This window comes from Bison bison, unplaced genomic scaffold, assembly GCF_000754665.1.
Source record: "Bison bison bison isolate TAMUID 2011002044 unplaced genomic scaffold, Bison_UMD1.0 scf7180017864239, whole genome shotgun sequence".
Classification (NCBI taxonomy): domain Eukaryota; kingdom Metazoa; phylum Chordata; class Mammalia; order Artiodactyla; family Bovidae; genus Bison; species Bison bison.
Window position 1 is genome coordinate 2,232,771 of NW_011494811.1, and position 11,678 is coordinate 2,244,448.

Genomic DNA, 11,678 nt, shown 5'->3' on the forward strand with positions numbered 1-11,678 from the left:
TCACCAGCCCTGAGCACCCTGTCTCATACATCGAACCTGGACTGGCAATCTATTTCACATATGATAATATACATGTTTCAATGCCATTCTCTCAAATCATCCCACCCTTGCCCTCTCCCTCAGAGTCCAAAAGACTGTTCTTTACATCTGTGTCTCTTTTGCTGTCTCGCGTATACGGTCATCATTACCATCTTTTTAAATTCCATATATATACGTTAGTATACTGTATTGGTGTTTTTCTTTCTGACTTATTTCACTCTGTATAATAGGCTCCAGTTTCATCCACCTCATTATAACTGATTCAAATGTATTCATTTTAATGGCTGAGTAATATTCCATTGAAAATAAAGTCATTCTTACCCCCTTGGAGAAAAAAAAAATGTAGCTCCATTCAAACACAGCACTCAGGGTGTGAAGAAAGCCCAGTGGAGGGGTGTCCAACCCAGACTGAAGGGCCAACCACACGAGGTGTCACTGAGGAGGGGCCATCTGAGCTGCGTTCCTCAAGACAGGACAGAATTCATGGGGCAAAGGGGCAGGAAATAAGCATTGCCGGCAAAGGCTACGTGCAGAGAGAGATGCCAAAGTGTGAAACAGCATGACCTCCCGACAGAGTTGTAAGTGCACGTCAGTTCCTTGGACTGCAAGGAATTCTTTGGACCGAGAGTCCCTTGGACTGCAAGGAGATCCAACCAGTCAATTTTAAAGGAAACTAACCCTGAATATTCATTGGAAGGACTGATGCTGAAGCTAAAACTCCAATACTCTGGCCACCCGATGCGAAGAACTGACTCACTGGAACAGACTCTGATACTGGTAAAGATTGAAGGCAGGCAGAGAAGGGGACGACAGAGGATGAGATAGTTGGATGGCATCACCGACTGGATGGACATGAGTTTGAGCAAGTTTCCGGAGCTGGTGATGGACAGGGAAGCCTGGCTTGCTGCAGTCCATGGGCTCGCAAAGAGTCGGACACAACTGAGCAACTGAACTGATGACTGAACTGACTGTCAATTCCTATGGCCAAAAGGAGGAAGATGCTTCCTTCAATTTCTTCTGTAGAATTGTCCCTCGATTTAACATTCCTCTGGGCTTTAGGGATTGGGTTTGCTGTTTTCCGTCCTGATTTCTCACTTTTGAGGATGGCATGAGAACTACCAGATGAGCGGAGGAAGGGCGCCACCTGGAGGCCACAGTGTGAAGCGAGCATCGAGTTTCCTCCTCAAAATTTGCCTTCAGTAAACAAAATAATCCTGCCTGCCATTCAGCTTTATCAAAGAGCTGAGCATCAGGGAAAGCCCCTAATCTCCAGGGACAAAAGGCGAAATGAGTAGCGGGCAACATTTCCAAATGGAGAGAGGAACTGAAATTCAAGTTAAAGACATGACTTACAGGCATAAAGGAAATTAGCCAAAAAGCTTGGACTTGCTCATCATTTCATTCAAATTTAGCAATAATAATAATGATATTCTATTTGTGGAGTGCTTACCATGTGCCAGCCACATGGGTACGCTGTGCTATATGCTGAACATAGTCCCTCTTGTTTAATTCTCAGCAACAACCTTATAAGAGAGATACTACTGTACTTATTTTGTGGTGAACAGAGAGCAGTTCAGAGAGGTGGACTAACTCTCCCAGGATCACACAGCCAGGACACGGAAAAGCTGGGATTTGAACCCAGGTTTGTGGACTCAGAAGCTCAAGCTCTCAACCGATGAGTTAGACACCCGATGGATATGGCCATTAAACAGGTCCAAAAAGGAACTCATCATCTTTGCCCAAATCTTCCCCTTCCCCCTGCAGATGGTACTTCCATCCCAGCAGATGGTACTACCCTGCCCACATCCAGTTGCCTAAGCCAGCTTTCTAAGAGTTTTGATCCCACACCTAATCACTCACCAATTTGTGATTCTCTCATAAATATCTTTATCATTTTTCTATTCTCACTGCTGCCTTAGTCCAGGCCAAAGCCATCTCTTGCCTGACTGGATGCTCTTCCGGCAGTCTCTCTCCTTCCACCAGCACTTGTGTGATCGATTTACAGTCATCTCCCCCATTATTCACTCCATGACAATAGGGTTCCACTGCTATAAAGAGATGGGAATACCAGACCACCTTACCTGCCTCCTGAGAAACCTGTATGCAGGTCAGGAAGCAACAGTTGAAACGAGACATGGGACAACAGACTGCTTCAAAATTGGGAAAGGAGTATGTTAAAGCTCCATGCTGTCACCCTGCTTATTTAACTTAACATGCAGAGTATATCATGCAAAATGCTGGGCTGGATGAAGCTCAAGATGGAAGAAAGATTGCCAGGCGAAATATCAGCAACTTCAGATATGCAGATGACACCACCCTAATGGCAGAAAGCGAAGAACTAAAGAGCATTTTGATGAAGGTGAAAGAGGAGAGTGAAAAAGCTGGCTTAAAACTCAACATTCAAAAAACTAAGATCATGGCATCTGGTTCCATCACTTCATGGCAAATAGATGGGGAAAAAATGGAAACAGTGGCAGATTTTATTTTCTTGGGTTCCAAAATCACTGCAGATGGTGACTGCAGTCATGAAATTAAAAGATGCTTGCTCCTTGGAAGAAAAGCTATAACAAACCTAGACAGCATGTTAGAAAGCAGAGACATCACTTTGCCGAAAAAGGTCCATATAGTCAAAGCTGTGGTTTTTCCAGTAGTCATGCACAGATGTGAGAGTTGTACCATAAATAAGGCTGAGCACTGAAGAATTGATGCTTTTGAACTGTGGTGTTGGAGAAGACTCTTGAGAGTCTCTTGGACTGCAAGAATATCAAACCAGTTAACCCTAAATGAAAGCAGTCCTGAATATTCATTGGAAGGACTGATGCTAAGACTGAAGCTCCAATACTTTGGCCACCTGATGTGAAGAGACGACTTATTGGAAAAGACCCCGATGCTGGGAAAGATTGAAGGCAGGAGGAGAAGGGGACAAAAGAGGATGAAATGGTTGGATAGCATCACCGACTCGATGGACATGAGTTTAAGCAAACTCTGGGAGATGGCAAAGGACAGGGAAGCCTGGCAGTCCATGCTTCCTGCAGTCCACCGGGCTGCAAAGAGTTGGACACAACTGAGTGACTGAACAACAACAACGATGCACAGTGTTCAGTGTTAGAATTTCCCCTTTTTAAAAAAAGGAGTGTGTGTATGTGAGAGTGTGTGTGTGTGTTGCCAGATAGTTGGGGGAAAGGCCTGTGGGAACAGGAGCTACACAGAGTAATCCCTCTGAAAACAGAAGTGGCCTGAAGCACTGAGCAGGCAGGTGGCTTCATGCCAGAGACAGATGACCCAGCAAGAGAGGCAGAGACAGAAGACAAGTCTGGGTCACGAGCAACAGCTCCTCCTTTGCAAAAAATTATTTTTACTTATTTATCTGGTTGTTCTGGGTCTTCGCTGCAGTATGTGAACTCTTAGCTGTGGCATGTGGGATCTAATTCCCCCACCAGGGACTGAATCCAGGGCCCTCTGCATTGGAAGTGTGGAGTCTTAGCCACTGGACCACCAGGGAAGTCCCAAGAGCCCCTCTTTTGAGCAGACCCTTAAATGTTTCACAGTCAAAATGCCCAGGGGACCCCCAGGATCTGGCTGTACTGAGGACTGAGGCCACTTCTCCAGTATCATACAAAATGGAATGAGGTGTGGCCCTTCTGGGAGTAAGGGAAAAACCCCACTAGGTTAATTGTAAGACTCCCTCTAGATCTCCTTGCTGGCACACCTCCCACAGGACAGTCCTCAAACATGAGCATCATCTGCTTAAGACACTTAACTCTAAAGATTCATCCAAGTGGCCTAATAGCTCAAAATACTGTGACAAGGCCAGTTTCATGGGACATACGGTAGGCAAAGTAGCACCAATTATACCCTGTTCCCTTTTGCTGATGCATTGATCAGGAGGGTCTACTGTGCACCATGCTCTAAGCAGTTGTGAGCAGAAACAGACCTGGACCGGCCCTCCCACAGCTTCGAAGTCCCTGCTGCCTACACACCAAGCTGTGTAACTGGGCTGGCGGGCTCCAGGTAATTATTCGCTGCTGCTGCTGCTGCTAAGTCGCTTCAGTCGTGTCCGACTCTTAGCGACCCCATGGGCTGCAGCCCACCAGGCTTCTCCGTCCATGGGATTTTCCAAGCAAAATGGAGTGGGGTGCCATTGCCTTCTCCGAGGTAATTATTTATCTTCAGGTAATTTTTTTTTCTTTCCTATTTTCTGTATTTCTAATTTCCCATTCTGATAAACATGTATTATTTCAATGAAGTATGAAATAAAACATATTTATGTTTAACAACTATTACCTTTACCTGCTGGTTTGTGTGATAAATTTCTTCTTAAGGCTTTATTCTCAAGAACTGGGAATGATTCCTTTTGACACTGCATACTGCTCTGTGTCTAATCAGGAGATAGAAACTACACAGTAATTGAAAGTGAAAGTGAAAGTCACTCAGTCATGTCCGACTCTTTGTGGTCCCATGTCCTATACAGTCCACGGAATTCTCCAGGCCAGAATACTGGAGTGGGTAGCCTTTCCCTTCTCCAGGGGATCTTCCCAACCCAGGGATCAAACCCAGGTTTCCCGCATTGCAGGCAGATTCTTTACCAGCTGAGCCACAAGGGAAGCCCAAGAATACTGGAATGGGTGGCCTATCCCTTCTCCAGAGGATCTTCCTGATCCAGGAATTGAACCAGGGTCTCCTGCATTGCAAGTGGATTCTTTACCAACTGAGCTATCAGGGAGGCCCACACAGTAATTTAAAGGGGAAGCTGAATATAAAGAGGTACTAAGCTATGAAAAGAGAGTAAATATGAAGATATAAAGCAAATGCTCGAAGGTTCCCTAAGGCTGAGGGGAGTCCTCAAGGAAAGACAACTTGGAAGGGGTGCCCCTTCCTCAAGGTTGGGGCTCAGACCGCCCTGGACAGGGTGTGGCTGCAGCCCACTGGTCTGGGGCAAAGAAGTTTAGGGCAGAGGTGCTTTGCAGTTGCTGGGTGAACAGGAAACAATTGTCGCCGGCGCACAGAGGCTGGTGAGAGGGAGTGAAGGGGACACTACAGGCTCAAGGCTCGGAGCACGTGGTGTCTGCCTCAGGAAGGCATGGGAAGCTGGTCCCCAGGCTTGAGCCAGGGCGGCAAGGTTGCCAAGAGACTGTCCTGAGTATGCAGCTGGAGTTGGGGGTGGGGGGCCCACAGAACAGTCCCACACACCTGAACTGCTCACTATGGAGCAGAAGAAAGAAAAGGTAAAAAGCGCAACACACAGGAACCAGGGAGAGATGCTGTCTTCCTCCTGCAAGGATCCTGCAGCTCCCTCACCTGGAAACCTCAGCATCGTGCGTGTGTGTTAAGTCACTTCAGTCATGTCGAACTGTGTGTGACCCTGTGAACTGTAGCCCGCCAGGCTCCTCTGTCCAAGGGATTCTCCAGGTGAGAATACTGGAGTGGGTTGCCATGCCCTTCTCCGGGGATCTTCCTGACCCAGGCATCGAACCCGCATCCCTTACGTCTCCTGCACTGGCAGGCAGGTTCTTTACCACTAGGGCCACCTGGGAATTATGCAGAGCAAGTACTGACCGGTAAATTAGGAGGTGCAAGGCAATAAATTCATAACTGGCACGAGCTGTTATCAGTCATTAGCATAGGGGTTGCCAAGCTTTTTCTATAAAGAGCCTGATAGTAAATATCTTAAGCTTTCTGACTCATACAATTTCTGTCAAAGCTATTGAATTCTGCCACTGTTGCATGAAAACCAGCAGGGACAACAAGTCAACAAATAAGCATCGCTATTCCAATGAAACTTGATTTACAAAAATAGCCAGTGGTTTTGATCCACAGATCATTTGCCAACTCCTGATTTAGAACTTTAGATTGAATCATCTGTTCTTCGAAGGGGATTACATAGAGAGGAAGGGGGATGAATGCACAGAGCTGAGGTGGGTGGTGGAGGCTAAGAAAAAGGAATTTAAATGGAGATAATATCAACATTGTGTTTTATTTTGTCCAAATTAGTTGAGTGCTATGTACTGAATGTTTGTGGCTAACCACCCCCCCCCAAAAAAATCCATTTGTTGAAACCTTAACGCTCAATGCAATGGTGTTGGGAGATGGAGCCTTTAGGATGTAATTAGGGCATGAGGATAGAGCCCTCATGATGGGCTTCATGTCCTTACAGGAAAAGACAGGAAAGGGCTTGCCCTCCGCCATGTGAAGATACATAGAAACGGTCATCTAGAAACCAGGAAGTGGGTCCTTACCAAGCACTGGCTCTGCCGGTATCTTGATCTTCTCCATCTTCAGAACAGTGAGAAATAAATTTGTTTTTTAAACCACTCAGTCTATGGTAATTTATTATAGCAACCCAAACTGACTAAGACAGTGAGCTATTATACTAAAGGATCTAGTGGGGGTACTTAATACATTTTTATCTCTAAGGGTCTCTGCAAGACAAAGGCCATGTTGTGCCTTCTCCTTTTCAGGAAGCTGAGACTGAGAGAGGTTAAGACACTTGCCTCAACTCATAAAGGCCAGCTGAGCCAGAATTTGAGTGATTAAACTGACGCCTAAGACTGCTGTGTCTACTGCCCCTCTCGCAAGGGACAGGTGGGTGTTCCCCAGCTGGGCTGCTTTTTTGGCTAGGTACCCTAATAAAGTTGGATTTAATGATCCTGATTGTTGACAGGCTGGGACTCCCAACCTGGAGGAAATCAAAGCTTAACCTGTGATAAGCCCATCTCCTGAAATGTCCAGGGCACTTAGAGATGAGAGCTGAGTGCTATCTGACTTTTCAATGGTGCCCCATCAATTACCAAGTTGATGCTGAACTGTCTGGCTAGGTCACTGTCCTAGTGACCTCTGCTCCAGTAACCCTCCCAGATAAAGAATCATTTCTTAATCAAGGGTGCAACATTTGTTGGGCTTTCCCTTAATATATTGCTGACACTACACGTGTCCTTATTCTGATCACACCTATTAGATGAGATTTTTCAAAACAAATAGTAAGGGGGCTTCCCTGGTGGTCCAGTGGTTAAGAATCTGCCTTGCAATGCAGGAGACACCAGTTCAATTCCTGGTCCAGGAAGATCTCACATGCCTCAGAGCAACTAAGCCTGTGTACCGCAACTGCTGAATCTACACTCTAGAGCCCTTGCTCTGCAACGAGAGAAGTGCCACCGCACTCAGAAGCCCATCACCACAATTAGAGAAAGCCTGCGCGCAGCAACAAAGACCCAGAGCAAACAAAATTAAATTTAAAATTTTTTTTCATAAAAAAATAGCAATGATTTTATTACTGTTCATTGAAACGTGTCAGTCTAGGTACTTTGCCTAATTTCCAGTTCTGACAACAACCCTGAAAGGTGGCTATTACTGTCTCTATTTAAGAACAAAGATGACATTTACATAGCAGACATTATTAATTCTTGAGGTAAGCAATTTGGTAGGATCTTATGTAAGGAGGGGAAAATTGAAGTAAAGAGGTTTGAGGAGGTTGACCTGACCACCCCACTTATCTCCATCTGAATCCACGTCTCTCCAGAGGTTTAATTTGGAGTGGAAAGACAATGCACAGGACCCACTCAGGATGAGACTGAGCCAGGTCTAAAGCCCAGCCTTATCTCTTACTAGCCATCTGACCAATCACTCCTTTTCTCTACCGAGGGCAGTTCATGGCATTTCCGTATGTCTTGTAAAGGCTTTTATTCTAGACTATTTTTCAAGGATGTTTGTACAACAAACCTCCTTAGAAGACAGAGATAGTGTTTCCCTCAACGTGAGAGGGAAGATTTGTTTTCTCCCAGGATAACAAAAATAATGCCTCCCTCAGGGGCAAAGTTTAAACAGGTTTGCTAGCAGCCGCCTTTAAAAGGGTATGGTCTACACAGCTGAGCGACCCTCAACTTTGCAGCATGTGTGCTAAGTCGCTTCAGTCATGTCTGACTCTTTGTGACCCTATGGACTGTAGCCCTCCAGGCTCCTCTGTCCATGGGATTCTCCAGGCAAGAATACTAGAGTGGGTTGCCATGCCCTCCTCCAGGGGATCTTCCTGACCCAGGGATCAAACCTGCATCTCTTACATCTCCTTACCTGGCAAGCGGGTTCTTTACCACTAGCGCCACCTAGGGTTACAAAGAGGAGGACACGACTAAAGCAATTTAGCAGGCACGGCCACTACTAAGCTTAGGGTCTCTCTCAGCTGTGACACAAACCCATGTATAACCCCTATCTGAACCCACATCTCCATTGCCCCACGACACTTGGGGAGCAAGAGGGATCAACAAAAACACAAACTTCATGCCATCTGCTGTACCTGAATAACAAAGTCCTTTGTCTCTGACCCAGTTTCATGTCTTCCGTGAACATCTATGAATGGTGGCAGGCTAACTTACTAGCATGAAAGTAGGATAAAATCTCATGCCCTTCACAGTCCTTAACACTTTCACCCAAATGTCAAAAATAGTAACTTTCACGTTCTCACCTCCCACTGCCCCCCAACCTCCTGTGGTTTGGCATCAGCTCCCAGGACACTACTGAAGCTATTTCTGCTGATGTCACCAAAGACTGTCTTTCTGCCAGCTTCTGTGGGTATCTGATTCAGACAAACCTTTCTGAACCTTTGCAGCCTTAACAATAGGGGCACATCCTCCTTCCGAAGTGCGCTACCATTAGATTCCACGAGACCGAACTTTTCTGTCCTTATTGGTCCCTTTCATGGACTCCTCTTCCCTTAGCAGCCCCATCAATGCCCTGCCCACCTCCCGATTGCTTCACTTGCCCTCCCTGGATGATCTCACTCACACTGTTTGAGAACCTGAAATATGGTTCAATTCAGTCCAGTTCAGTCGCTCAGTCATGTCCGACTCTTTGTGACCCCATGGACTGCAGCATGCCAGGCTTCCCTGTCCATCACCATCTCCTGGAGCTTGTTCAAACTCATGTCCATCGAGTCGAGATGCCATCCAACCATCTCATCCTCTGTTGTCCCCTTCTCCTCCTGCCTTGAATCTTTCCCAGCATCAGGGGCTTTTCCAATGAGTCGGTTCTTCGCATCAGGTGGCCCAAATATTGGAGCTTCAGCTTCAGCATCAGTTCTTCCAAAGAATATTCAAGACTGATTTCCTTTAGGATTGACTGGTTGGATCTCCTTGCAGTCCAAGGGACTCTCAAGAGTCTTCTCCAACACCACAGTTCAAAAGCATCAATTCTTCAGCACTCAGCTTTCTTTATGGTCCAACTCTCACATCCATACACGACTACTGGAAAAACTGATGCGATAAACTCTAGCTTTAGTCCAGACCTGTGACACAACTTACTAGGCGCCTTACCACTCACCTTCCCAGCTGAGTGGCTCCACCTCAAACCCAAGTGGTCCTAAAAGGAACCCATCCTTCCTTGGCCGTTCACACCACCTAATCCTCCTTCTTGGACCCAGGCTCTCGGTTTGCGGCACACTCAGCCAGCTTGTCGCTTTAGGAAGCCATCCTTGCCCCTTCGCTGCTCCTCACACCCCACAGCCAAGCTCCCTCTGAGTACTGTTTCTCTTACTCTCGGGAATCTGTACACCCCCACTTCCCACCAGGCCCAGGCCTCCTGTTGTTTCTCCTCAGGCCCCAATCCTTCCTGCCTTGGGTGACTGTAGTGCCCAGTTAACTTGGTTTCCTGCCTCCCTTTTACCCCCCAAAGCCTTCACCCCATCGTTGCCAGAGCTATGTTCCTAAAGTATTAATATAAACTGAATCATGTCATCTCCCTCACTGCCTGTCTGAAACATCACGGTTATTAACGACAGAGTTCACCATGCTCTCTAAATGTTATGTCCCCCTCCCCCTCCAACCGTTTCCCTTAAGTACCCCTTCCATCTGTCTGCTGCAGCCACTGCCGCTCAAACTGCAAAAGAGGTGGTGAGGAGGTGTCTCTAAAGAGCACTCATAACTGGCACTGACTGGTTTTAATCGGTATTGTCTGGAACCAGGAAGTCGTAAAATGTTGCGCTAAACCCTAAACACATCTTCTGCCTGCCTCAAACCTGTTTGAATGTCCTTGATTTTTCTTTAAAAAAATAAAGTCATGGTTCGGATCAGGAGCCATAGTGCTACCAAATTGCCATCAAGATTGTTTGCTTGTCAGGCTGAGAAACAATCTGAGCAAGTCCTTCATTCTGCCTAGTTAAGGTGCTGATAGAATAGGGTTTCTTAATAAAAAATATTATATATATATTATGTATGTATGTATAATGTATCATTTATATACATTCCACCCCCCCCCAACTTCTCTTTGCTTTCTAAGCAAGCAAATCAACACCCTTGAGCGTCCACCAGGAGGCGCCAGGGGGCGTCGAAAGACCTGCGGTCCCTTCGCGATTGGCGAGGCGGCGGTGGATGCAGCAGCGATGAAACCCGGCTTGCTTCCTTTTTTAAGAATCAGCGTGAGGGAAGGGAGCAGATCTGCGTTATTTTAGGGAGACCTTGTCGCACTCCCCCTCCTGCGGGTAGGGAGCGTCTGGGGTGTGCGCGGCCCCATGGAGAGACGCTGGCGGCGGTGGCGGCGGCGGCAGCTGGGGCTACTATCGCGGCTGCGGCCGGCGGTAATCCGACCCCGCCGGCGAAAGGACTGAAGAGGCACAAGGGAAAGCGGCGAGCTGCGAACAAAAGCCTCGGCGCGGGGCCGAGCCCGGGACGTGGGGTAAGCGCACCGGCCCGGGCACCAGGGAAGCGGACGGGCTCACTGAGCTCCAGGAGCCCAGCCTCGCTGGGATACGGTGGGGCCACTCGGAGGACGTCTGGGGACAGGTGTCCGAGCCTAGACTGGGGTGGATGGCGCTTTTAGCACGGCTTTAAGAGAGAATCGGGTGCATCTGGGAAGACCCAGGCTCCTTCATCATCCCGGGCGAAACCCGGTGGTGGGGACGCGGGGAAGGCGGGCACAGCTCCTTGCAAGCCCTGCCCAAGAGGCAGGAGCAAGGATCGATCAGCCCTCCCGGGGAGGTCTTTTTCGGGCAGAGGCACTTCTCTCCTCTCTACCGTCACCTCTGGGCCCTACGCCTGGGTCTCCTTTGGCAAAAGGGAAATCAACTATAAACTTCTTCCCTGGGCAAATGGGGTCTTCACAGCAGTGCACTGTGAAGATGCACAGACCTCCTTTTTTGTTTCTGCAAAGCTGCCTCCCCGGTCGCCCGCCTAAGCGACAAATGAATACGCTAATCCTCTCGGGAATCCTCCAGAGCCTCTCGGGTCGGCTGCCGCCCGCACCTCGATCTTTTCATTTTAACCTGCAACAGGGAGGAGATGCATCTAGCGGGCCAGACGCCCGGGGGGAGCTTGGCCACGGGCCTCCGCCCCGCACTCCGGCGCTGAGGGAAGCAGAGGCTGTGCATCCTCCCGCCCGCTTGGGTTTTCAGGGCATCGGTATTAGGACTTACATTCCACCGGGCCTTTGAGCCTAATCCCAGAGCGGATTAAGTTGGGTGAGGGGGGGATGAACAGGAATGGGGGATTGGGGGGGGTGGACTGCTTTTAAATGTATTCCTTGATGTCCCTCCCTTGTTATCCGCAGTGACTCCACAAAGGGACAGGGCTCAGCCATGGTGGATCCCGTGCCTGAAGAGGAGAAGCTGGGAGCCGAGCCCGGAGGCTCAGGAGGGGACGAAGCCGCCGCTTCGGTGG

At 48.1% G+C, this 11,678-nt stretch overlaps 1 protein-coding gene across 1 annotated transcript in view; it reads left to right on the forward strand.

Annotated features, from left to right (window-relative positions):
* Positions 1–11,678, forward strand: part of CCDC177 (coiled-coil domain containing 177) — a 48,565-nt gene that overhangs the window by 34,901 nt on the left and 1,986 nt on the right. The window contains 2 exon segments of the mRNA XM_010846818.1: positions 10,509–10,805; positions 11,569–11,674. Coding sequence (XP_010845120.1) covers positions 10,509–10,805; positions 11,569–11,674 — 403 coding nt within the window.